This window comes from Cyrtonyx montezumae, unplaced genomic scaffold (genome assembly GCF_038088225.1).
Source record: "Cyrtonyx montezumae isolate F1298 unplaced genomic scaffold, pur_monq_1.0 scaffold_36, whole genome shotgun sequence".
NCBI classification, from domain to species: Eukaryota; Metazoa; Chordata; class Aves; order Galliformes; family Odontophoridae; genus Cyrtonyx; species Cyrtonyx montezumae.
This window is the reverse complement of record NW_027072041.1, coordinates 12,744,761-12,772,227: the sequence shown is the minus strand read 5'-3', so window position 1 is coordinate 12,772,227 and position 27,467 is coordinate 12,744,761. Positions and strand designations below refer to the sequence as shown.

The 27,467-nt window shown below is 39.7% G+C and overlaps 1 protein-coding gene across 2 annotated transcripts in view; it reads right to left on the bottom strand.

The window, feature by feature from the left end:
* The window catches only part of ARB2A (ARB2 cotranscriptional regulator A), a 247,419-nt gene that overhangs the window by 77,615 nt on the left and 142,337 nt on the right, over window positions 1-27,467 (bottom strand). For both annotated transcript variants that reach the window (XM_065745600.1, XM_065745602.1), the window contains one exon: window positions 11,923-12,042. In XM_065745600.1, coding sequence (XP_065601672.1) covers window positions 11,923-12,042 — 120 coding nt within the window. The remainder of the gene's footprint in view (window positions 1-11,922; window positions 12,043-27,467) is intronic.

The window sequence follows — 27,467 nt, the reverse complement described above, 5'->3', positions numbered from 1 at the left end:
TTAATCTGAGCAAAGACACCAGCACACAACACTGCTAGATTAAGTCTCTACTCGTAATTGCTAACTGTTTGAAAAGAGAGTACTTCTGATTTTTGCTGGAAGCTCTAAGCAGTATTTTTTCAAGAAAAAACAAAGCAAAACAAAACAAAGCAGTGTAGAATAAGCTGTATAGATAATGGTGAGTTTGTTTAACATAGCTTTTCAATACATTCCAGTCTATATCACACTGCAAGGAACTCATCCAAATTAAAAAAAGAAAAAGAAACAGAAAAAAAAAAAGAAAAAGAAATACTTATCCTGGAGAAAAAAAAAGAAAAAAAAAAGAAGCCTATACTCAAAGGAACATCTGAATAAAATTGAGACATCTGCAGTAAAGTTTTACCTTCTCCCTAGAATGTTTGAGATGAACTCAGTGTTACACTGTCTTCCAAGAAAAGACACAGTGATCAATGCGAGAGCACATCAGGCTCCCTTGGACAGGCCAATCAATGCAAGAAAGAACCTTGCCCAGGGCCTTATGCAAATAGGAGCACGTCCTGCAACCCAGGGAGGGAACATGCGCAATAGATCAATGGAATCTGAAAAACCTTACAGCTATATCAGCCTCAGACAGTAAATATATAATGATGAATCCCTCACGTTCACGGTGAACTCTTAAACTAGGTTATTTTCAACAGCTGGCTTAAAAATCTGCTGGGGCTGTACACAGGAGCAGCGAAGAGGTAAAATAAAGTATGTATCTGGGGTTAATTTGACCAGGATTTTTTTTCAAGACTGAGGAAATGTAATCTACATACTTAACCAAAACGCCAAAGTTACGTGCCAGCCTTTGGTGCAGGGGTGTGGCTGGGGATTTCTGTTGTTATTTTGGTGTTTTGTTTTTGTTTTCTAAAACCTACTCAGTAAAGTGCTCAGTAATGTATAAAAAGGTTTACAGCCACAAGAACACAGTACCAGACAGCTAACATCACAGTCACCACCCTGCTGACTGAAATTCATTCTTCCAAAGAATACTGTGAATATTATTACTATTGTTTTCTATCCTCAATTACATATAACACTGTATTTTAAAGGAACTGTAGAAAATACTGAGGCTTTCAAGACAAGCAGCTGACAGGTACAACACCAATACTTTAAGAAGCACTTGGAAATTGAATCAAAACTTGGTAAGCTACACAAAGTAAAATTCATGACCACAGGAATGCACAGGTTCACCAACTACATGTTGTAGTACGTGGTGGCATCAAAAATATTAAAATAATCAGTTTTCTTATGGGGAGCTGCAAAAAATGGTTTCCTACACATTATTCATCATCGGTTCCTGGGAAAGGGAGTGTGGAGAGAAAGAAGCATGATGAAGGAACAGGCAGAGATGCCTATGAGAACTTTGTCTTGAAATCTCTGCTTTTAGAGATCACTAACTGCTCCTAGCTTCATAGCTCAAAGGTACAGCACTTCAAGCGGCTTCTGCCACCCTAGAATAAAGTATAATCTGGATATTGACAAGCAAATAAAATGGTTTTGGTTAATCAAGTGTACACGAACCTTACACACTTTGTATCCTGATGTGGCACAGGTGGGTTTTACTATTACACTTAATTTGCCTTGGAAAACGGAAAAAAAAAAAAAAAACCTAGGAAAAAATAACTAGTTAAACTCTTTGTTCTTCTGATATTTGTGAGGAAAATTTACTCCCATGTTTTGATCCTGTGCGTTCAAGTTTCAGTTCTGTGGTATTAAAAGCACAATTTTCTCTCTAAATATATGAGCAAAAATCTACTTACATATTTTTACTTGATATCATATTCAAGTAAAGCCCTTAAATAGGATTATTTTAACATTTAAACACTGGTTCTCATGCTATTATTAATATTAAAATACTTCCCTAATATACTGGAAAAAGCTAACACATCTCCACTAGATTAAGGACAGTAAAGTTCTAGGATAAAATGCAAATTCCAGCTGCTTCTTACAGTGCCACAGTGTGAGAGTTCCCTTCACCAGAAGTATGTTTGGATTCCTTTTGCTCCATGTGGATTTGTGATGCCTAATATATTATTAACTTGCAGTTCCCTTGGTTGATCTACTAAACCGGGTCTTAAAGTCTCATAAAATCTCTACTGTTTCACACAAAAGCTATACATACACTTTTCACCATAATTAACATTTAAATTAACAGTAATGCAATACACTTGTGTAGTCTAATTGGCAGAAGATCTTGTCACAGAAATGGGAAAATAAGATAACTGTAAGACAATTTCATTTTTGAAATTTTTTTTCTTCTTTTTTTATCATTAAAAAGAATCCACTATTTAAAACAGTGTAATATTTCAGATACAATCTAAACACAGCACAAAAGCTGTCTTGGAATAATGTATATGATTTCCCACATTCCCCATCATGTAAACAAATCTCAAACTTCTATTAGTGTCCATACACACATTTAAAAACTGGAATCCTCTCAGAATGTAATGATGTCATACAGTGTATTCTTTGTGGTATTAACCTCTTCTGCAGCTCAACCTAGTGGAACAACCCACAAGGGTAAATTAAACACTGAGATTTTTCACAGTGTATTTCCTGGGAATAAAACAGACCAAAAAGTACAGAAGTACTCTTATTGTTTGTATCTTCATTCAGTCCAATTTATGACCATTTATTATTTGGTCTGATCACCAAGTGTACATTAAGTGATATTCTAAACATTCCATTTTCTTGTCCTGGTGCATCACTAGCAGAAAAGAGGCACCTGTAGAGGACGAGTAAACTGGTGATCAGAGACAGAAGTCGGTGGGTTAAATACTGTAAAAGGAGATGTGCACTCACAGGAGACTTTGCAAGGGGAATTACTAAGTTCAACCTCAATTGCACGAGCAAACCCATAATGATCCGGTAATGAAGAGGCCAGTGAACTGGAAAAAAAAAAGATATGGGACTTTTTATTTATGCAACAGAACTCAGCAGCAGGGTGGCTTGTATACCTGCATGTTAGGAAGCCAACAATGACGTGAGCTCAAGTCCTTTACGCAGAGGACTGGAGATAAGGTACTCCTACTACAGCTGATGGATTTCCCCCAAGAGTGAAAGATCATGAGGAGCATGAGATGATTCAGACAGGAAACAATTCTACAGAGGTGCACATCCTGATATTACAGTCTGTAACTCTGTGAAGCTGGGGCAACCAGGGAGGAAATTAATGGCCAGGCAAATAACTGATGAGAGTTCTCCTGGGTGTAAGGAGTTAACTATTTGGTTCAACAGTGTACTACACACTTTAGTTTCATGCAGACATCATTGTGCTAGCTTTGACAGGCTCAAGGGCTGAAGTCAATGCTGACAACTGAAAGGATGAGAGACATATTCTTTCAACATGGTTCTGTGCTTTGGATTAATTTTTTTTTCTTCTGGGAATGCAAAACGAAAAGTAAACTAATAAGTAAGCTGTCAAACAGAATTTAAAACAGATAAAACAAAGGAGGAAAGGATACTAATACAAAGGAACTTATTGAGCCAGAAGGAAGTTTCTAGTCAGATGTAAGGATAGGTGCCAAATATGGTTTTATTTAACATCTTCATTAATGATATGGAATTAATTAAATTTGCAGACACTAAAGTGGGAGAAACTGCCAAGAGAAGTAAGGCACAAAAGAAATATAAAAACAAGCTTCTGAGATCCACAGACTTGTAGCACAAAAGGGATCGTTATGAACATCTGGTTTGTCATCCCATGTAGCAAGGGTAGATACATTCAATTTGGAAGAGTGAGATACAGTATTGTTGGAAAAAGAAGATCATGTACTAGATTCCGTATCACCAGGGGAAGAGGACTCTAAAATACTATGAGGGAACTGTGAACGTTAATGTGCAACTTTGCAAAAGAAGCCTACTGTTGTTTTGGCTGCACTGACCAAAATGTTCCACAGAACAAGGGTGCTGAAATTTGCCTTGAGCTGACCATAGTAACTACAGTTACAATTCAAAGCTTAATTCTCAGCAACCTGCAAAAGAAATGTTGACAAATAATACTGAATTCAGAGAGGAATGCAAGAAAAACAAAAAAAGAAGACCTAGTTTTGTGTAAATCATTGGGCACCTACAGACGCAAGGACGGGAACAATTGCGAAAGATCAGAAAGCTCTTCATACTGGAGCCTAAAAATAACAGCTTACTGTGTAGCATACTGAATTTAAAATCATGCACAGAAATTATGAAATTATGAATTATTATGAAAACGTAATGACTGAGATCATGTCTCTCTGAAAAGGTCACTGTAGGAACATGCAGAACGCGATTTGCCCTTGTTCTACAACAACAAACATCTATTTGCAAACAAATGGACTTCCAACTGTCTCTTAACTTTTACCCTCCTCCTGTTCTTCGTTTGTTTTATAGTTATCCTTCCAATTCCGGTGTCAAATGAGAAAATTAATATGAAATGGTCAATGAGATGTACAGTGATGATGGGTGGTGCAGGCAATTAGCATTCCGTGTATCGTTCTGGGCCATGAAACACTTCCCTTCTCCTTTTGGAAGAAGCAGGGATGGGGCATATACACTGCTAGTCTGCAGACTGTGGACTGAGCTGAGTGAAGCATGAGATATTAAATTAGCAAATGATTACGATGAAGCAAAAAGTAATGAGGCTGAGAAAGTTATCCAGAGCAAAGTTACAAGTAGGGATGAATATTCAGAACTTGAGTCCTGCTCTGGAAGTGGCAGCACAGCAAGCCCATATGGGGGATGCTTTGATTTTGTTAAAGTGATCCTCTCCTATCATACATTAGCAAGTGTTGAACTAAGAGACTTGGATGCCTGCTCACCACTGAAAGCAAACCAAAAAATAGAGAAAATGCAGCCGTGGTACTCTGAGCCTCTACTTGGTGGTCGTTCATCACTCCTCTGCTTCTTCCTGTTAAGACTCTCTAGGCTGCAAACTCTTCAGGATAAGGCGCTAACACGTGATTGCCACCACAAAGCAAGTGGATAATAATCATGCATAGTAGCAAGGGAAATAATGACATCAGTGCATAGCTGTTAGCTTAATTACTTAGGCTGAAACAGGAAAACTCAACAGTTGTCTAAGATGTTCATATGCCTTGTATGAAAAAGGGCAAAGAATATACAATCACACATGTACTTGTATATACATGAAGTTGCAATCAATAGAGCAGGCAGTGACACTTATTAAGATACTTCAATCCTTTTTGATAAACCCATTTCATTTGCTCAATACTGTAATTGCTCACAAGTGAATCTACTGAAAGCTGAAACATACACATTTGAAAAAAGCATTGGCAAAAATAAGTCCACTATATCCAGAAACAAAGTGAGAAGAAAAAAAAAATTGCTTGCCAACATGGGTGTTTAGGGGGGTTGATCTGGTTTTGGATCAAACTCCCAGTGTTTTGTGAGTTTGAGGTGGGAAATGTGGCCATGGAGTGAGCCCGGAGCCAGTGTGGCACCATCTGTAGAAAAATTAATCCAAAGTGGGTCCGATTGTTTGCAGCTGTAAATAGCCACCTGCACACGCTTGCTTACACAAGAACACAGGCTCCTGGGTCAGATCAAGGCCTGAGTGTCCCAGCCAATTACGCACATAATTCTTCTCACATGTGGGTCTAGCTGGGTAGGAATTTTGTCCCAGTCCTCTTGTTCCCAAACAGGCCTTCCTGATCTAATGGTGAGAGACCTAATTCTACCCTAAATTTATTCATGGCCACTTTTAATCCATTTGTTCCTGTGCCAACATTGTTCTTTGGCTTAAATGGCTCTATCTCCCTGCTGTTTACTCTCCTGATGTATTTAAAGAGTGCTATCAATCCCTCTAAGCTTTCCTTTGCTAGACTAAACAAGATGTGCTTTTTTAGAGTCTCATGAAGCACAACACAGCATAAGCACTCGAACCTAGTTTCTTTCAGAAGCTACCAAAGTTCATGTAAAAGCATTAGCAAATCACACAGTTCTTATTAAGCCCAGTAAGCCAGGAGGGTGCGCGCATGGCTTCTACGACTATATGGATCCTGGTGCTCAGGGCAGGTAAGAAATCCATGTGGCACTGCTTCACATCACATGATTAAGTTCTTTGTCTTTCCTTGTGCAATGGGTTCTCCCTCGCTCTGAGCATCCTGACACTTCTCCTTATCAATTCCAGCTGGAATTAATCTTTCCGAGTGTGGGTAATGGGAATTGCCTCAAATTATCTGCGATGAATCTCACCATCATGCTGGCCAGCATTAATACTTCTCTTCCTCTGACAGAAAGAGTGAACAAACCACAGGATCACACATGCCTCCCTCTACTGCTATAACAGGTCATTCTCTTGTAGCTATTGCTGATTACGTCCAAGTGCTTCTCCTTTGCTGCTTTCTACTAATGGAATCACAGTTTATACATGCATTCAGATGGTTAGCTGTTAAATGTATCCTGAAGTTTGCATCATTTCATTTAATTTCACTTACTGTAGAAATTCTTGACCCAAACGTCACTAAGTAAATATATTTATATAAAAGTATATCAATAATGATCTAAATAAACAAATGATTCTGTCTCAGATTTCAGGAAATTCAATTAATGAAAAGCTAATGGCAGGTTCACAGCCAAGTCATTAAGTCTCTTAAACTGCCTTTTGCTTGTGCCAGAGCAGTGGTGCAGCCACAGAGTCTCCCAGGTAGTTCAGCAGGTGTCCATTTATCATGACTATCATTACAACACCTATTATCTCTAGCTAGGGTCAGGTCTCCTCACTGCACTCAGCACAATACCACGAAACAAAGTGGCAGTGTATTGCAAAGCATTTCTCAAAATGATGAGACTAAAATTATTTTAAATTGGCAAAATTGGCTGATTTTGATGGAATTAGCACACTACAGTGGGTGCAGTAATTGAACAGTGTGTTTTAAGGGCACTCGCTTTAACAAAGCTGCTTAAAAATACACGCACAGACACACATTCAGGCAGACTTCTGTCTGCACCTTTGTGCAAATTCTCAATATGTACATCCAGCATTTTAGCCAGCAAATGAATAGTCCCTCATTGACTCAAAGACAATGAACCTACTTTCCTTCTCATTATTTAATTATGTCACATCCGCTTGGTATTTCAAAGTGAATGCTGTAAGTTGGGGATAACAGTGCTGATTTTCATAATTCTGTCATGATTATCACGACATTTGCCATTTTGCTCTTAAAGATATCATTTAACCACAGTGATGGAGTGACTGCAGAACCAGAAAGGTACTCTTCTGGTTTGTTAGGTGCTGAGGAAATCCTTAAAAAAGAGTCCTGAGGTCTCAAGAATACACGAGGCAAAGAGGGAGAATATTCCACTTTTTTTTTTTTTTTTTTTAGATCTCATGATACTGACTACCTAACTGACAACGCTGAAAGCTTAGATTTAACAATTCCCGTGATTCTGAAATGAGCAGTTGTCATGGGTGTTTTCTGTAACAACGAACACGGATAGTTTTGATTATCATCCAGCATCCTACCACCACCACTCCCTTCCACCTCTACAGGCTACGGGACTTTGTATTGTCATTAGAAGGACACAAGACTCAGGCAAACACTGGCACACAGTTTATCTCTCCGCCTTCTGCGAGGGCCTTTCAGGCAGGCAATGACAAGGGAAAACATTCTTTTCAAAGTGAAATAATTGTAAATCCGTGAAATTTGGCAGAAAAACTCACAGGAGGCGTTGTACCAGCAACTTATTTTCTGTAAACTAAATATAAATCTGACTCCATCAACTTGAAATTCTCAGTTTCTGTTAAATTTCTGAAAATTATTATAAGCTAGGAGTTGGGAAAGTTCCACGATTTACCATCAACTACAGCAAGCTGCTTCTGAAAATAAATCCCTGACTACACTGGCTAGGGATGAAAGAAGATGAGGTGTGTTCATGAATCACGTTTTGAGACTTTTAAATCAGTAATTAGCGCAACATGGTGACCCCCACAACTATTTTTAGAGCTGTGTATTTAAAAAGTAATTTATATTTAGGCATTATTAGATGTACATTTAATTTCAAACCGGAATTACACAAAGCTTTAATTACTAAATATAAAGATACATTTTAGCATATGGTTTATAATTAGCGTTTGTAATTTGAGCCATAAACTATATAACTAACTACATTTATTGGTGTAACTTTACTTCCCATACATGTTCAATCACTTTCAATTATTTCCCTCGTAGTCTGCAACTCAGTTTGGTTCAGAAAACGTGTGCCTACGCTGCAGTAATGGCATGACAGTTTCTGTGCATTCAGTTATGATGTTTTAGATCTGTGCTGCTCTTCGTAGCATCACATGGCCACAGACGTGAAAACAAAACGCTGCTCATATCAACTCAAATACCAGGTGTGGCATATATTTGAAAATTGGTGCCAAGTATTACTGGCTTGTTTAATAAAGGACTTCCAAACCATAGCTTGATTTTTGCTGTGAGATCAAATTCAAAGCTAAGACTGGTTGCTAGGAATAAACAAAAAGGCTTTTCCTTTTTTACCAGCTTCATCACTGCTGGTCAGTTACTCTGTTATGATTTTGGTTTCTTTACCAAAATGAGTGGTAGGTGCCTGCATCCCAGCACTGGATATGCACATGATAAGCAGAGGAAAGAGCTGCTTTTTCTGTACCATTTCCTGTAAAACCTGCACACAAAGGAGCACCTGGACATTTTTCTGCCCTTACAAGGCTGAAAGTTTTCCCATGCTGCTCCAGAACAGCAGCACTGCCTTGGTTTGCCCACACCATGCTTCTGAAGTCCATGAATGAGCCACTGCTTCATATCAAGTTTCTTCTCTGCTGAACATGAATGTGTCAGTTGTGTATGAAGGGCCTTACATAATGAAGAAGTGATGAACTTGAGATCTCCGGTGATTAAGACAATTTTCAACAATTGAGACACATCTAGCATCTCCAAACATGCAAAACGAGTTTAAAAAATGCATTGAGAACTCAATGAATCGATTAATCTAAACTCTTCTGTCTTTTTGGCTGGTTTTCTTTCTCCCTGAAGGCACAATCAAATTGCAAAGGGCCCAGGCATAAACCTCCGCTCCAAATTGAAGCCATATGCTTCACAAGACTCTCCTGTAAGAGGAGCAGAGTCAGAAGCAGCTGTGCAAAGGGTCTCCGTAACTTCTGTAACCTACACTTCTATGGATTGCTTGATCCAAAATCCTTGGGTAGCAAGTGTAAGGGTGGTGCGGCTGCTACACGGTGCAGCTGCTATACTACCCCTATCATCTACCCCCAACAAAGCATGAGAGAAAGGGAACAAATACGTATTTGTTGAAAGACAGTAATTGACCATCAGCTGCTCCATTCCTTTTTTTTTTCTTGGTTGCAATTACTAAATGTCATATGGATATAAAATCGAAGACAAAGGAGAGCATAAGAAAATAAAGTCCTGCAAACTAATACTGTGAAAAAAAAAAAAACAAGTTCAAGATTTATTTCATTTATATCTTGCCTCTGCATCAGTGCTATGTGTTATTTTTTTAAACTGCTTTCAGTGGAAGACAGACTTCAAACTACTTCTACCAGAACCAGGTGATAATGTCCCTTGATTTTTTAAAAAACAATTGGGGTATATTAAATATACTTCTCAGGTCTAGTTTTGCATGACAGATATGTGACATGCCAATGGTTATATATTATATTCTTCCTCTCAGGCATGTATCTCCTGCAGAGACAGCAGACTACAGAAGCTGACCCTTACTGAGACCATCTTGTCTCTCTGACAAAGATCCTTTTTAACTTCTTACTTACCGGTTACTTCCTGTGATGGATAAAAACTTTAGCTCAGCTTGTGATAATTTCACAGGCCCTGAGCACCCTGACCCTGGAAGCCTCAAGGTCAGAAGTCAAGTCTTGTTCTGAAACATCTGTGTGCTTCATATTAAAGTAGAACAAAAGTAAAGAAATATCCACCAGTGTGACAAGAGAAACAGGCAAAATGGGAATGACACGTTGGTCATCTGTTACCCATGCCACCTCAAGCCATTGACTGCAGTGTAATGGAAAAACTCCAAGCCTCCTTCAAATGGGCGCTTTGTTTGGGAAATGGTGGGAAAGGTCTCCAGTTGTTTTTTATTTCTGCCTTATGTTAACTGCACGTATCCGTAGGTATCCAGGCTCCTACACAACATGGCTTCACAAAGTCTAAAAAAAATTCTGCTAGCATTTGTTTTTGAAAGATATGGCCCATCGGAATACTTAGCTTAAAACCATTGCTCAGCAAAGAGAAGGCGGCAGAACAGACACTCCTCCATGGTGTCTGAGGAGCAGCACTTGTGCACAACACAGCCAGCTTAAAAAACTGCTGCCCAGTTATGGTTAGTGAAGAAATTATTCATCTTCACTCATCTGGTCTCTTAAAATTTACATCTGAGAGAAGTCAGTAACATGGTAATAAAACACCTGTGGAAAACGATCAGCAGAAGTGTTTTCAAGTTTCAAATCTATACACACTGTAGTTTTAAAAATATTGATCAGGAAACACAGAAAAAATCAAAGTGGCCTTAATTTCAACAAACAGAAAGAGTCCAAGTCAGTAAAGCATTTATCTTATATCCAGGCAGAACTACTTTTACCATCCTTAAGTTAAACTAATATGGGCCACAAAGATGATCGGAGGGCTGGAGCACCTCCCCTGCAAGGACAGGATGAGCGAGCTGGGGCTCTTCAGCCTGGAGAAGGCTGTGGGGGACCTTATAGCAGCCACAAAGTACCTGCAGGGGGCCTACAGGAAAGTTGGGGCAGGACTTTTTATAAGGGCAGGTAGCAACAAGATGAGGGGAAATGGTCTTAAACTGGAAAAGGGTAAATTTAGACAAAATTTTGGGAATAAGTTCTTTACTGTTAGGGTGGTAAGGCACTGGAACAAGTTGCCCAGTGAGGTTGTGGGTGGCCCCTCACTGGAAGCACTCAAGACCAGGCTGTACGGGGCTGTGAGCAACCTGATGTGGTGGGAGATGTCTCTGCCTAAAGCACACCAGTTGCAACTAGATGACCTTAAAGGTCCCTTCCAATAAAAGCATTCTATGATTCCATGAATATTTTGTAGGTAAAAGCTGTACGTATATATGTCAGCTAATTCTCATGTCTATAAAACCGGTGCACTTCTTTAGTGTGGAAACAGGGATCTCTTTTCTTAATTTTTTTTTCAATAAAGCATGTCCTGATTACTTCAGTATTTAAAAATTTAATGATATGACCAGAGCTACATTATTTCATATAAGCACAGTAAATTGACCAGGTAAATTCCTTCTACATTAAGCAGGATGAGCAAATTTTCCTTGTAAGAGAGAAAGCCAAAAAAAAAACGGAGCGAATGGATGGATCTTCAGCAGTCCTAAAATCAAGGGCAGGGAAGCTGCAGACTGACCAGAGTCCTCCCCAGCTTAAATCACAGCAGGGTTTATTCAGAGCTAACTAAACTGAACAAAAGTCCTTCCAGCAAATTCTGTTCTCACTCGTGGACCAACTGCAAAGTTGGGCAAGCCTCCAAATCTCTCCTCACATCCAGCTACATAGAAGAATGTGCATGTATTAATTGTGCCTCAGCATTAAATGTCTTATTTTTGTTCCCAATCTGGACCTTCAGCCTCTCTAACCACAGCCCAGAAACTCGCCGAGTCCTACCTTTTACTGTACAGTCTAAAAAAGGAGGATTCAAAATGGGTTTTGTTTTCCCCCAGTTTTTCAGGTTAGCGGACACTTGGAACCTACTGTCAAACTCAGTAGCAGAGATTCATCCATAGACATTCCAGATTCAAAGTAAACCTCACAGACCTGTATGTGAACACCGGACAAAGCTGATCCTGATCTGCTGTCTGAAGAAGCTAGGTAATAAAAAAATAATTCTGAAAATCTGTGAAAGACCTCAGGAAAGAAGACGATGGAGACATCGTACTTACCAACTCTACGAATGCAAGTCCACCATAGCTGTGAGCAACAAAAAACACGTTCTCTGCTGCTGACTGGGAAATAAAATGGTCCCACACGTAAATGGCATGTTCTTCAGGAGATCCGTTATCCTGCGGGAAAAAAAAAGTTGTATTTGCAACGATTACCTGTTGGCAATTCTGCCTAAAAGTAACAAGTTCCTAGACGCAAAAATGTTTTGTTAAAACAAACCTCAAACTAATCATACTCCAATGTCAAAAAAAAAGCAGATTCATTTGTCCAAATAAAAGGAATCTGAGATCGCAATTTAAACGCAGTAAAACTGTTGCTTTATTGTTACTTATTTTAATAAATACTACAAAAATCACGCATCTGCAAAATTTTGTCTAAATACCATGACGGCAATTCAGCTAAACAGAGGCATTCAAAGAAATTACGAGCCGCTGCTCTGGTTTTCATTCTTTTGACAACTCTTTGTCAAATATTTGCTCACTGATGGTTTGTTTAAAGTAGTTCAGTCTTAGTCTGATAAAACAAATAAAAACGAGTATGAACAAGATAAATATAATTTCAGTCTTTAGAATTTTTTCATATTATGCTCCAATGGAAATTTGCCAGAGATTGAAACTGTGGTGCTCGCAGCTACTCTTTGAAATGCTATTTTTATTTGTTTTGAAACTGTAGACTACAGAGATACAGGGCAGATGAACCACGTCTTGACTGCTTACATATCAGCCATTATTTCAGAGTTCCTGGTAGTTAGGGGAGTGCTGTTTTTTGTTACTGAACAATAGCCTACGGATGTCAGTCAAAGAGGCACTGAAGGCCCTGTAATCATTTACACTGACTTCAGTGCGCTATTCTCAAACATCTGGGGTTGTGCACGGCCATCTCTACCTTTGAGACTTATCAGAAAGCCCTTTGCTCCTCTGTATTTTACTTCTTTATCAGGCTGTCTGCGGCATCACTTCAAATTTCTCTAGTCTCATGTGGCACGAGTTTGATGCTCTGTTAGTTCCTGCCTCCCACCTGGATTTCACACCTCTGCAGCACAACGCTGCAGACATTTTCTAGCTCCAGAGCTTTTGTGCCAGGAAGAGCTGCTCAGTGAAGGTCATGTAATTTCCTAATATTTGCATCCCTTTGCTCTTCTCCACCAGTGCCTTCATATCACCAGAAGACACTGACAGATCATATAAGCCTCATTTCCATGGGGAAAATAAAGTACAAACCAGCAAAAGCCACTGGAATTAAAGCGATAATTACATAGTATGAACAACTGAAACTTTATAAAGAACACTGAAGTCTTAGTCTCACTCTAAAATACAATTTTGGGAATTTAATCTCTTACGGTTGTCGAACATGAGTGAGAAGACAGACAACTAAATAACTCGGTGGATGTAAGCTTTTACTTCTATTTTCATGCCTAGTTTACTACCCTAAATGAGAATGAGATAGTTATAAATCCTCATGGATTTGGACCCAAAGCTTCTGAAACAGTCATGTGCTTATTTTTTTTTTTTCCTAAGTTTGTAGAGGTTACAACTTTGCGATTCTATTTGCCAAAAAGCACTGAAGATATTCAGCTTACTCCTGGACAGATTCCTCACTTGGCTGACTGTGACAAACAGTTTTAAATAAATTTGTATTAACTACCATAAACCACCTCAACACAAGAAAAGGCTTATTTTCTTTCAACCAGAGTTTGAAATTTGATTGTAAAGATAGGAAAAGGAGGTAAAGGCTCCTCCTTTCACGAGGAAAGAGCTACACTTTTCAAAAGAGATTTCATATGGAAGATATGAGTGACAGTCTATTTGTGTGTATAAGTTTGTATTCTCCTGCATTTTGTAATTACTATTCTCTCTGCTGCCACTGGGAGAAGCACACCATTTCAGGATGTCCACAGGCCTATGGCAGCAGCAAGGAGCTTCAAAGGGACTCAGAAGTTCAGCCTGAAAAACCCGCATCACTTAAAGCATAACCAGTGTTTAAGTAAACCAGATCATTAACTGTACAGCATCACAGTCCAAAGACTCAACAGAACTTGATAAAAACAGAAAGGAAGTGGAATGAGTTACACACAGACTGTAACTACGCATTCCTTTGTTAGTGATCAAAAAAACACAAAATGGCAGGACAAGCTGTACTGCTGCATTTACTCTGCCAAACTACACGTGGTAAGGGGCAGATGTATGTGAAAGACGGAGTTTGGAAGAGCAGTGTATGTTTAAAAGAAGAGCCCTTTCTTTGTGGCATCTGCTTATTTCTTTCCTCGTAGCAAGCCAGTATTTTAAACAAGTTGGATGGAGAATAAACCAGTGCCACATACATACGAGAAACATCTGGCCATGTAAGTAGGCATAGCAGACTGTGGGGTACTGCAAGTCTCCTTAGGATTTCGAATTGCTTTAGGTCCATTAGGACCTGGGGATTACCACGTCTGCCCGGCCTCAGTTACATTATGAGGCTGAACACTGCAGTTTCAACATGACGGTGGCAGCTTCAGGCAGCTGTTGCTTTCCTTCTTTTTCACTGCAGCTAAATGCAATGCACTCATACACCACCTTGTTAAATGATTTCATAAAGTGGGGGCCTTTTGGCCATGCTTTGTATAATTATCTACATGATTTTACAAAAAGAAATAGAGAAATCATGTTCTGTACCTCAGCAGGCTGATGAGGCTTAACGCGTTCTCATCTGTGAGATTCTCTCTGTCCATTATATACACGAAGATCAAAAATACTAAGAGCGTTATTAAAAATCAAGCCACTGTGTGATACACAACCAGTGCAAAGTAACCCTAAAACACACAGCTGCCAGGCTGCTGCAGATCTGACTCAGCTCCTACACCTGGGCTTGCTCAGTGGTGAATGGAGCATGGGAGGCGTAGGCTTTGCACATGTACCTATCATGAAAAATCTTATGTGGCTCCATTTTAATTGGGATGTTATCAGATAAAATTCACTGTTTAGTTCACTAATAAATGAAAAGATGTCTGTGTCCTTCTCCTGATAACTATTATATTTCAATACTTTTTACTGGTAAAATTAGAATGAATATACCTCATTTGCCACTGGAGACTATTAGATGCTGAAGAGAAGTACTGCCAAGGAATTTTAGGTTGCTTATGTTATATTTATTCCTCTTCCTGAGGGCTAGGGGAGGAATATGTTTCTGAAACTAGCTGTAAATGGGGCACCCGAAAACATAATACAGAATGCAAGCAGCCACATACATATTCCTGGCCTGGTTAATGACGGGGTTACTTACAAAGATGTTCTTACCACATGGATATATTCCTTCTCAATGAGAAACCATCATCAAGCCTCCACATATAGAGTGAGAATTTGTTTCATGTGGTAGAAATGAGTATTCACAAATACAACCTTAAGAACAGATGCCTTTCCCTAGTAATAAAAGGCCTTGTTAATTTCTGCAGTGCTTTTTAAACACTGTCTATTAACTATGTATAGAAAAGTCTTCACTTTTTAAACCACATAGCAATCACTCAAAAAATGTTCATAAATGGCTAATACGGAGCTTTTCATTTTAATATCAAAAGTTTAATCAAATATTTTAATAGCACAATCTACAAAAATAATATGACCGTGATTAATAAATTCATGTTCCTCCTCTATATGAAGCCATTTAATAACCTGGGGCCAGAACCTCTTCCACAGCCACAAGCTGCCTGAAGCAACAGATGGAGGTGGGGAGGAAGCCATGCTCCCTGGAGCTGCGGCAGGGTGAGCAGAGTCCTGGGCTGCTCCGACCTGCACAGCTGGGTTGGCTTGTAGGGACGTGGGCATGCTGGCAAGTGAGCAGGTCCCCCCATTCCTCCCTCACCTCATATATCCCACTGCCCACGATAGCTTGCTGGTGGAAGGCAATGGAAAAGCGCCCTTTGGACCATGTATAAATGCTCTGTGCTTTGGGCTCCTGGTCTTCGGAGGCTTTTCCCTGTTACCTTTGTGTTCATTTTTGGCTGGCTGTCTCCCACTTCTGTTCAGTAACTCACTCCTATTTTGTCTTGGCGCTTAGAAAATGCTAACAGAAACACTCTTTTATACAATGCTGCTCCTAATCTCATTTCAAAAAAAGGTTCTGCTTGGAAAAAAAAAACTGACTTGCCCCTTTAAAATTCTCCCTCTAATAGTTTAGGAGCTGAAAACAAGTGACTGTGGGTAAATTCTCTTGCAATTAATTGTGCAAAGAAGCAGAGAAAGAGACGCAGATTTCGGGCTGTCATTTTTCCCAATATTGCTAGCGTTAAGAGTTGAAACGGATGTAACATTTTAATGGCTTGAGACATTAGGAATACACTGATAAGCAGCGTGCATACTGTGAATACAGTGTTGTGTTACGTTGCTTTCAAAAAACAGGTTGAATTTACTAATGTAATATCGCAGTCATTAATTGTTAAATACCAAGCTGAAGTGATGCAGCAACCCAAGCCTTATCAACTATGCCAGATTCTAACACCTAGACATTGCAAGGTCTGCAGTTATGATGGACTACCTGAGTTGATAACACACGGAATTATCTAAACAACATTTGCATATTTGGGTAATTATTTCCTAAGGTTAATTAGCTCCTGCAAAGCAGCTTGGCCTTTGAGACTGCTTACTGTGACAGGTTCACATATTTCCTGTTTCAATGCCAAAATTTACAGGCTTTTTTATTTATTTATTTTTCCTCTTTAAATAACCTGTTGCTGAGAAGTTGCAAATGGGGCAGGAGCTTAAGACCCTGAACTACTGTTTACATTATTAAGGCAAGGGGGCAGCTAAGATCCCTTCCTCCATTTCAGATTCATTACAACTGAATCACAAAAATCAGACTTGTTCTAAGTTCAGGCAACAGCTCTCTGAAAAGGCATTGTGTTTTTAAACCAATGATTTGGAGTCACAATTTTTTCAATAAGTAGAAAGGCAAATTCGTATGCATAGGGAAACATGCCATACAACTGAATAGTTTTTCAACAATTTACTTGAAGGTGGCTTCTATAATTACCAATTATCATAGCAAAACAAATCCTTCTAACTAGATGAGCTACTGTAAACAAGTATGGTACATGTGTTAAATATGGGAGAACAGAACTGCACGCTATCTTTCAAGCAGAGATAGAAGGAAAGCTCAGATTTCCTGTTTCCAGTTCTTGTGCAATTGATCCTTCCCTATGAGCATGACCTTTACATTGGAACACAGCTCTTCTTGCTGCTTTGGTAAGACTTAAGGCAGAGAAACTTTTGCATGTATTCCAACTCTTTTGAAAATCATTGAAATAAAAATAATATACAATGTAAGCATAACCATATAAAAATATAACCTAGCAAAGTAGCAGTTTGTCACTGAAACCATACAGTATGAAATGTGTTTTCAGTGGTGACTGGCTAATACTGATATTTTCTGTGCAATGAAAGACCAATTTTCTGAACAAGAAGACTCTGTTCTCTTAAAAGAAAATCATATGTTTGTAGCACTGAAATGAACAGCTAAGAGATATAGCATGTTCCCTGCTGGTATGCAATTCTTCATTATCATAACCAGACTCACACCAGCATCATATTTTGCAGTGTTCTTAGGCAGTGGACCCCATAGAAGCGAATGTGACTGGAAACATTCTTTGACTAGAAAGTAAAACATACAAAACCATACATACATAGGTTGCTTTGAAAGTAATGCCTCCTTTTTATTTCCATGGGACTACAACAGATACAAGGAGCACAAAATAAGCTTTTGATAGAGCAAATTCTCAGCTACAGAACGTTGTTTTTCAACGCTGTCGCCACCATTAGCTATGCATTTTCACCAGTGATGAACAAGAGCCTGCATGCTGAGCTCGTAACAATCTGTTGCTGTTGCCACTGCTGAAACGCACCACCCACCACCTCACTCTGCTCTCATCCACTGTTTGGTCTCCAGAAACTTTCAGAAGGCATTGATGAATGTCAGTGGGTGCCATTTTTCTGCATGGAGGAATTCAGTGACACACCTTTGCTCCATCTGCATGTCCAAATCAGACATCATTCTGTCAGACTGCCCCTCTGCCGCCATCTGTCGCACAGCAACCACACGTAACAGGATACGGTGGGGAGGTTCAACTTCTACTGCCATACCACCAACATCTGCCTCTGACATCAAGGGCCAACATAATGAAATAGGAGGCACTGCTTTTGGAGCAGCCCTTGTACATATATGCATATGTAAATATGTATACACACATACAGACATATGTATGTATATGTATGCACTATGCAAAGATGGCAAACGTTAAAGACAAATTCAAAGGGAAGATCTTAATCCACATTACTGACCAGATGCTGCTTTTGTAGCTCTCAGCTACCCAGCTAAATCAGGAGGAATTTTGATTTGCTTTAATACCAACAGAGTTAAAGACAATGCTCAAGTCTTTTAAAGAAGTCAGTAACCCAGAGCTACACGTGTTAGGCTTGCCTAAGAATATCTGCTTCTTCCTGTCTTCACACTTTCCCTCACATTCCTGTTGTTCTACTGCATTGTCTCCTGTTTTGCCATAGCCCTATTCTAACAGTTCTCATGTCGGCTGAGGGAGCTGGGATTGTTTAGTCTGGAAGGAGGCTCAGGGGAGATTGTATAGCTCTCCACAACTCCCTGAAAAACGGTTGTGGTGAGGTGGGGCGTTGGACTCTTCTCTTGCATAACCAGCAGTAGGACTAGGGGGAATGGCCTCGAGTTGCACCAAGGAAGGTTTAGGTTAGGTAGCAGGAAAAATTTCTGAAGGAATGATCAGGCACTGAAACGGACTGCCCAGGGAGCTGGTGGTCACTGTCCCTGGAGGTTTCTGAGAAACGTTTAAACCCTGTATTAAAGGAGATGGTTTAGTGGGGAAATACTGGCAGGAGGTGGATGGTTAGACTGGATGACATTGGAGGTTTTTTTCAACCTCGGTGATCCTATGATTCTGTGGAAGTCTCAGTGCTGGAAAAGGTGTAAGGGATGTGAAGGACAAGAAATCTGGAACCAAAAACCCAGCCAGCACACAATTCCCCCAGAACAGCAGCTATGATGTTTTGACCAGAGGAGAAGAGAAACGTAAGGAAAAGGCAGAAACCAAAAGCAAGAAAAAAGGTGGAAGATCTCACTGTTTTCCTGCAGCAAGAGTGTCTGCAGACATGACTGTAAAATGTTTAACTCAAGCCATTAAAAATATTGACCCTTAAAGGAACCAATGTGTCCCACCTGCTAAAAAATATTTTCTACCTTTTTCATCACAAAATCTTGCACAGCCATTTCGGAAGTGCTTCCTATGAGCTACCTGATTTGAGGATAAAAGTGGACACTGTATTAATTACTTATGGAGTGACTAACATTAATTTGTATATATGTACACAAATATGGGTTGGCTCTTGCAGTACTCGTAAATAATTGGATTATCAGGAAGGACAGCAAGTCCTTCCAAGTTCCTCCTGCACTGGGGCTAGGCCATATGAAGCAAAATGAAAGCAGGCTGCAGCAGACAGTGGATGAAGGTGACAGTGTCAGGGCAGTCTCTTTGGCAAAGCAGACATGACCCTGGGAGAGGGAACAGAAGAAGAAGTCATGGTGGAAGCAAGTTTGTAACAAGTCTGTAGTACAACAATGTGGATCTACAATTCAGTTTAACATGTACTGCTAACAGAACTTGGAAGGAACAATAATAAAAACAGAATATTGGGGGAATGAGTATTTCAGTTACTGCATCCTGAGCAGAAGGGAGACTACATGAGAGAAAGAAATGGCCAGGGAGGTTTCATTTTCATACACATTAAAACTACAAAATACAGCACAATGTATTAGCTTTGTAGATGGTGGACTGTGCTCCTGGCCACCAAAGTCTGGTGAAGCTTTAAGGAAACACAGATCATTAAATTTATAAAGGTTCCACAAAACATGATGCAAATGCATTACTTGTGGAAGAAGTTATTTTATTCAACATCTGCGTTCATATGCATTCAGAAACAGTCACATTGTGTTTTTCCTTATGACCTTAGCAGGGATTAAACCTCTGGATACAAAAACACAAGCCTCCTCTGCTTATCTCATAGGAATAACTGTGGAAATAAAAAGACTATATTATCTTTTTAAGGACAACTTCTAAGAAGAGAGCAAGATATATAGTCTGGCAGGAGGCAGTGGCTGCTTTTGAGAAAGAAGCAGATACCAGGTATCACACTAGTTCAGTCAGGTCAGATGTGGAGCTGTAGACATAACTAGCATAGCCAAGGTTATTACTTGGTACATACCTTCTGATAGCAATATGGCAAAGTGACTTAAGGTTGAATTTTTCTTATTATGAATCTCCGTCTTATTCCCAGATATCCTCGAGGTGATTCTGTGTAATTCATTGCACCTATTTTATTTGCCAAGTGGGCCAGTGATGGAAGCGTTCCCAATATTGCTTATGAAGCCTTAATAATAAAGCTATTATGTGTATACAGTCAGCCACAGAAAGGAAGACTAGAAGTCTTACAGACTGCAGATGAATCCACTTTGTATTACGTTGTTATAGAGCAGTCCCACCCCCAAAACTCATGACCATTTATCAGCAAAGCAGACAGCCTTGACAGAACCAGTAAACGAGTACATATTACATGAAACATCTAATATCTGGCATATCTAATAGCCAAATAAAAGATGTAAAACAAAAATGTATTTGGCAGAGAAAGAACACATTTAAATTGTTGCCATGAGCACAAGAAGGGGTGCATGAGCTGGACTAGGAGGAAACAGTGATTACACACACTTGTTACAATGCAAGCCTTAAGATTAGTTCAGTTCTCAGTTCAAAACGACAAGTTTTATCTGTTTCAGACTGACAAGGCCTAGCCAGGTCCCTCCAACTCAGAAAGGCATCTGGGAAAGGCACCAGGTAAATGGGAAATCCATTGGTTCTGAGATGAAGGGAAAGCAAGATCGTTTTAACAGTGATCACAATTATGGAGGCAACCTCCCAAAAATCTTCTCTCGAAGCAAAATGATATATAGCAGTAGAGGTGAAAACAGATGACTCCTTAGGTTTCCAGGAGCTTCAGAGTTCAATGGCAGAAACTGGATGAATTGCAGGTTACACTCCAAAAGTGTCTTTTGTTTCCTGTGAAAATGCCAAGATCCACTCTGCTGTCAGTGTAACACCCCCAAAAGCTGCAGTGAGCAGCAGTGTTTCACTTCGAGCGGGGAAGTCGGCGTGTGCGTGTTCCAGCCTTGTGTGCCTTGGAGTCCACACGTGACAGTCCATGCTCCTGCAGTGCTTACATCTTACTGTCAGTCAGCGATGGGCTGGCTGAGCAGAAACTGGATTTCAGCTCCAGCTGCTGCCCACATCAGCAGTTAACTTCTTTTTCACGTTTCGTGTTTTGGCTCCTCCCCTGGGCCTCCTGTTCTCCCCAGCTCCCACTGCAATTACAATCCAAGACGACTTCAGACTGTGTCCCACTTTTCCCACTTCAGACTTAAGCTGGGCTTTCCCTGGTGATGTTGGCCAGGAAGTAAAATTCAGAGCTATGCTATATATATGTGAGAATGGAGGGAGTGAAGATCCGAATCCACCCCCCTGGACAGTAGGAGGGAGCTACTTTTCCCATTCATATCCATCTTTACGAGGAAAAGAGCAAAACACCCAGATCCAAGCTAGAGGAGAGTTTTCCACAGCTATGACTGCTGGCAAAAAAAAAAGAAAAAAAAAAGAAAAGAATGAGAGCCATTTCTGAATCCAAACAAAACAAAACCAAAACTGCGCTCTCCTCCCCTTTGCTGAGAGCTCATATCACCAGTGAAGGACAAGCTGACCTTGGGCATCAGGTCCCTCTTTCCACCCTTTCAGCCACAGCACCTGCATCCAGCCCTCAACTGATAACATTTCAATAAACAAACAATGGTGTGAAATGATGGGCTGAAATCAGTATGGCCCACAGCTGTTCTTCACCCCGGTGCCGTGGTCTCAGCCACTGTAGAGCAGCACTGACTCTGCAACGCCTCGACCTTTGCAGGGGGCCTTTGCACAGCACTGCCCTGCCAAGGCCTCACAGGTGTAACCCCAATGTGCACGAGTTTTCAGAAGACTCTGCTGCAGGTGAAATGTCACTGATTTGCATGTAAACAGAACATCAGACACAGCAAGGCTGGCCGAATACCTATGTGGGAAACGAGCAGAGAGAAGCCTGCTACAAAGAGATAGAGCGGATTCTCTGCGGGCAAACTGGGGAGCCCCTCCTCAGAGGAACAGCCGTGCTTTGCGGTGACACGGGAGCACAAGACAGGCCACGCAGGAGCAGGCCAGCACTCAGATTTCCATTAGCGACCAAGCATGAAGCTTGCAGGCTGCTCACAATGCACAGCCCATGCCGTGCAGCACGAGGTCCACCAGAGCCCCTCGGAGTGAGGCTGGTGATCGGCCTGCACCCCGCAGCTGGAGGGCTGCTGCCTGCTGATGGAGCTGCAAATGCTGCTCGCCTGCAGAGATCCGCAGAGACTTCACACCGCACCGACTTCAGTCTCTTTGTACCGAGCATTTTCTGCTGTAAAACTGTTGTGTTCCATTTGTTTTTGAGCACCCTCCCTGTCTCCCTCCTCAGCCTTTTGTTATAAAATTCAAGGGATGGAAAAACTCTTCCTCCTACCATCAACTTTATAACTTGAAGGGGATTACTGTTTATAAAGTAATAACCAGATCTCAGGCTAAATTAATTAAGTCTCAAATGTTATTACAGCAACATCTCCCTGGTTAAAGTATCTGCTTGTCAACCGCCGTAAGACAACTTTGTCAGCCTGTTGTTCCAATTTGGATTTCCCTGTTATTACTTCTGCTGGAGTCTGGCATGTACTGTCATCACCACCCGACTATCTTCTGGTAAAGTGCAGGAGAGAGAAAAGACAAAAAATAAGACAAAATCAGTTTCTCAGTGGCTCTCAATTGCCACCTCCAGGATAAGTTTGGAGAGTTGTTTTTTGTAAAAGCATGCTTGGGGTCATCATTGGGAGCTGCACAAAAGCATATATAACTGTTTTTTTTTTTTTTTTTTTTTTTCTTAAATGGCCAGTTCTGTTTATTGAGCTGGGGAGTAAAGAGTTAAAAGCCTTCCTTCAGAACTGATCTTGTCCCTAAATACCTGCAGCATCCTTATACTGTTTCCAAATTGGTAGACGTGGTAGGAGTCATCTAAGCCAATTATTTTATCATCAAGACAAGAATGCAGACACAAACATGAAACCATTCTTTTTTAATCTGCGGACAAGAACATTGCTGACTCACGGAGGGGAAAGAGGTGCAAGAGAAGAGAATAGGAGGAAGGAGGGAAATGAATCAAAGGAAGTTTGACTTGAGAAAAATAAACTAATTTCCCTCTTAGCTCTGACAGAATTTCAGATTTTTACTTTCTGATATTTTTCCATTCCGTGTAACTTGCAGGGTTTTAAGTGATGGAACTGAGCATCTGAAGCAGCATCGTCTGTGCTGGCAAACAGCCTGAACACTCTGCACGGGGAAGCTGTCAGACCAGCCCTGTCTGTACCTTCGTCTGGAAGCTGCTGACAAATACCTGCACAGCCCACACAACAGCTCCTGTGCTGTGGCTCTCTGTGCACATGGATTATATATGTCTGTATTTCAGTTAATTTAAAGAACTGCTACAGCAGTTATGCAGATGAGACTGTAACTGGTGAAAACAACAGAAGACTGGGCAGTGCACTATAGTACAACACTGCTTGCACTTCGTCCTACATTTTATGGGTACCGTTTTGCTTTTTGCATCTATCATCTCCTCACACCCATCTTTCCCTCCCAAAATCTATTTAATTTCAGGAACTGTGATTCTGCCCACAACATATCTTTCTCTCGCATAGCAAAACGATCACCAAAGATGGCCTTTCATGTGACTGAATTATGTGAACAAAAGAACATTGCTAAAACAGACCATCAGGTTGCATATTCACAGCTGCCTTCTCTAACCAGCCATGTTTCTGGCAATTTATAGACTAATTGTGGGGAAAAGCAAATAAAAATGAATACAATACTTCTACAAGAAAGAATTACCTTAATAAGACACAAAAAGAGACTTCCTATTTTAAACAAATACATGGATTTTTCTTAGCATTAAAACTATTTTGAAATATATGTAAAAAAATACTTCCATTCAAAAACTCGGAATGGAAGTCATACAGAAATGTTCTTTTCCTATTTCCTAAAGTACTTAAAGAGTATTTTACTTTCCCGTTCTTTCAATCTGTTTATACGTTGTAATGAGAAACAGACATTTTTTAACCATGCTATTGCAAGAAAAACAGGGTTTTGGCCAAGAAAAATGCAGATTTTGCTCACCACCGGAAACAATGAATCTAACGAACTTCAACACATTTAAGGAAAACAACAACTTAGTGTTTTCATTAGCAGTTTTGGTTTCAGAACAAAGCTAGGCTGTAAAATTCTGCAACAGAGTTTATATCTGTTACATGAGTTAAACCAAATAGAACAGCTTCGTTCTGTGCTTTTCTTTTTGACATTCTTGTCTCTATTTATTACAAGCACTCAAAAGCGGTTATGTAAGTGAAAGAAAGATTTAACAGCCTCAAAGCTATTCGATTTCTTCCAATAAAAGGAAGAAAGTGCTCAGTGCTTTAAGTAAAGTGATACGCTATTTACTTACTGCACAGTTGTAAAGACTTGCTGAAGTGCCTTAATATGCAGTGTTAGCCTACTATAATTAATTTTATTTGAAGTAACTGCCATTACTGTTTAAAATAATTATCCACATGAATGACAAACACAATCCCACATTGAGATTCATGTTTTCCACTGTTTTTTTTTTTTTTGTTTGTTTCAATAATCTTCTGACCCAGAACTGCAAGAAGTTGAATGTTGAGTTATTCAAGCCTTAATTCCACCTCTGAGTTTTACTGCTTAGGCCCACTTCCATCATCTGCATTCGGCAACAAGGTACACGAGGAAATGATCTTTCATGCTGATGTACCACCAGGCAGCGTTAGGACTTGCTTATTTTACTTCTAACTTGAACTTGCACCATGGTTGTACCAACAATTATATTAAAGTACACCCTTCTTCTCTCAGATTAGTGATGGCTTTTGTACTGTAGCAACACCGCATCACGGGCGACTAAGATTATTAGACATTAGATCACTACCAATTTTTCTTCTAAAGTAGTGTCATCTTTTAACAACTCAAAACATCCAACTACATAACAGACAGCTTGGCTGTATTTTAAATTAGTGCAAATGCTAAAGCCAGGAAATGTAATTCTCAGGATATCAGAACAAAAGGTTCAGAGAAAAAAGAATTCTTATATACTATAAGATTATCAGGACTAGACTGTCACACTGTGACCTTGCTGGCGTCTAGCTAATCTGACAATATTTGGCAGAGCATTGTTTCAAATCAATAACTAATTAACAAAGTACAAAAGAAGTTGTACTGTTTTTGAGGCTCCTTGTTAAAAATGGCTTTTGGTTGCACATGGGCAGAAAGGTCGCTTTTATGACATCTCCACGAGTCTTTCAACATCTTGACACTGTCAGATTAAATTACTTTTAGCAATTAATTGTCATAAGTTAAAAAAGAAGCACATTTGTTACAGCAGGTTGTCATAATGACATGGTGAGCAGTTGTTTTGATATGAATTTCTTTCATTGACCCTCTATCATATCTTAATTTTTTTGGTTGACCTAACTGGAAAATTGGGAGCAATCTTCTAACTCATGCAGCACAGGCCAAACATTGGGGGTCTTACTGAGACTATATACTGAAAAATAATGCTTTAGAAATTCCAGAAATAAATGAAGATCTCAGGAATAATACATTATCTTCTATAGAATATGATACTTATGATGAGTATAGAGGTGGGTGGGATAAAAAAAACAACACCAAGCAAAACAAACTAAAAAAAAAATAACACAAATACACACAGCTTTTGTTACAGTTAAAAATGGTCCCTGATGCCATTTTAATTCTTAATATTAGCTAACACCATTTGTTTGATGTGCTTTAAACTCAGGATTAAGAGGACTCAACATCTGCAACCTATACTCATTCAAACAGCTGCTTACTTTGGAGGTTTGGCTGTTATTACACTTCAGTTAAAATGATTCTACCCTTTAAGTTCTTTTTGTTAAACTTCCCTATCTCATGATGCACACATATTGCCAGGTTTATGGATTAGTTTTCCAGTATTTACCGTCAATATTTATATGAGCTTGCTGTAAAACATTACACCAAAAAACCCTGTATTTATTTATCAAATGTCTGATCCCAAGACAGCTGTCTTTCAGGTTTACCATACCATCCCATTATCGGAGACTTTGAAAGAAGCCAGTTCACTCCAATCAACAATGATGCAAACACAGTCAAATTTATCAGAAAAAGATACAAGCATTATTGATTGAGCATTGCCTTCTGCTTAATATCTCAGGTCATTCTTCCGTGAGGTTTCATACCTCTCAGTATTTGGGAGTAAAAATAAAATTGTGACTGGCAAAAGCAAGATGTAGCTCATATCCACAGTTGAACTCTTTGGTTTGCTATATATTTAAATCTTCTGTGTGGTATTAAAGTTATATAACATGAAATATTTCAAGCCTCAACTAACATATACAAACAAGGTAGTTTCCCCTAGAGAAGGCAGTGGGGCCATCAAGAGGATAGCACAAGGTTTCTGAGAGAGAACCCCAAAGGGTTTCCCTACTTCAAAAACAAAATAAAGATCTTTGTTATATATGAACAGATATGTAAAAGCATGTGAAACCTAGAGACTGCTCAAACTGAACCTTGAAAAGTGTTCTTGCAATTACAACTTCTCATGACATAAAGGGACACTCTGTCCTTTAAAGCCAGGGCAAAACCCACAGTGTAACAACTAAGACATGTTAATTGAGACCTTAAGAGACTGCAAGAAAATAACACAATCCCCAGACTGCCAAGCAATGTCTGAATGTTTGGTCAGAAGGAATGAAGTGTAATGGGAGAAGAGGTGGCAGACTAACGCCGCCCTACAGGACAGAGGGAGGAGGTTGTGCAGAAGAGCAGATCAGAGTGACTGCAGGCACAATCTGTAACAAAGGCAGCGGAAAAGCTGTAACCTTAGGAACTCCCTGGGTAGCTTGCTTCTGGCTCTGGATGCCTTGTAGAAGCTAATTAACGAGATCTGCTGCTTAACTGAGATTTTGGAAGAGCTCTGAGAGCTCCCGTGGTTAGCGATAGTTGAACAGTGTTAGCAGTAGCGCAATCAATGTTTAATGTATTATGCTATTTGTGTAGTTTAGTTCTGTTAGTAAAAATGTTTTTGTACTAACATATTTTAAATCTTAAACCTTGTTTGTGCATAACGCTGACAATAAGCAGCAAGAATCAACAGTTGCCAGGTACCAGATGTCTTGGAAATCCACCAAACTGTGATCACATTTATGATGCCCAATATTGCAGCAAGATGCCAGAATACCCCAAATTGTCTCTCCACTAAGCAGCATGGAAAAGCTTTGGAGTTGGTAATACACGTATTGCATGAGCAGGCTTTTTCTAATGGAAGAGTCT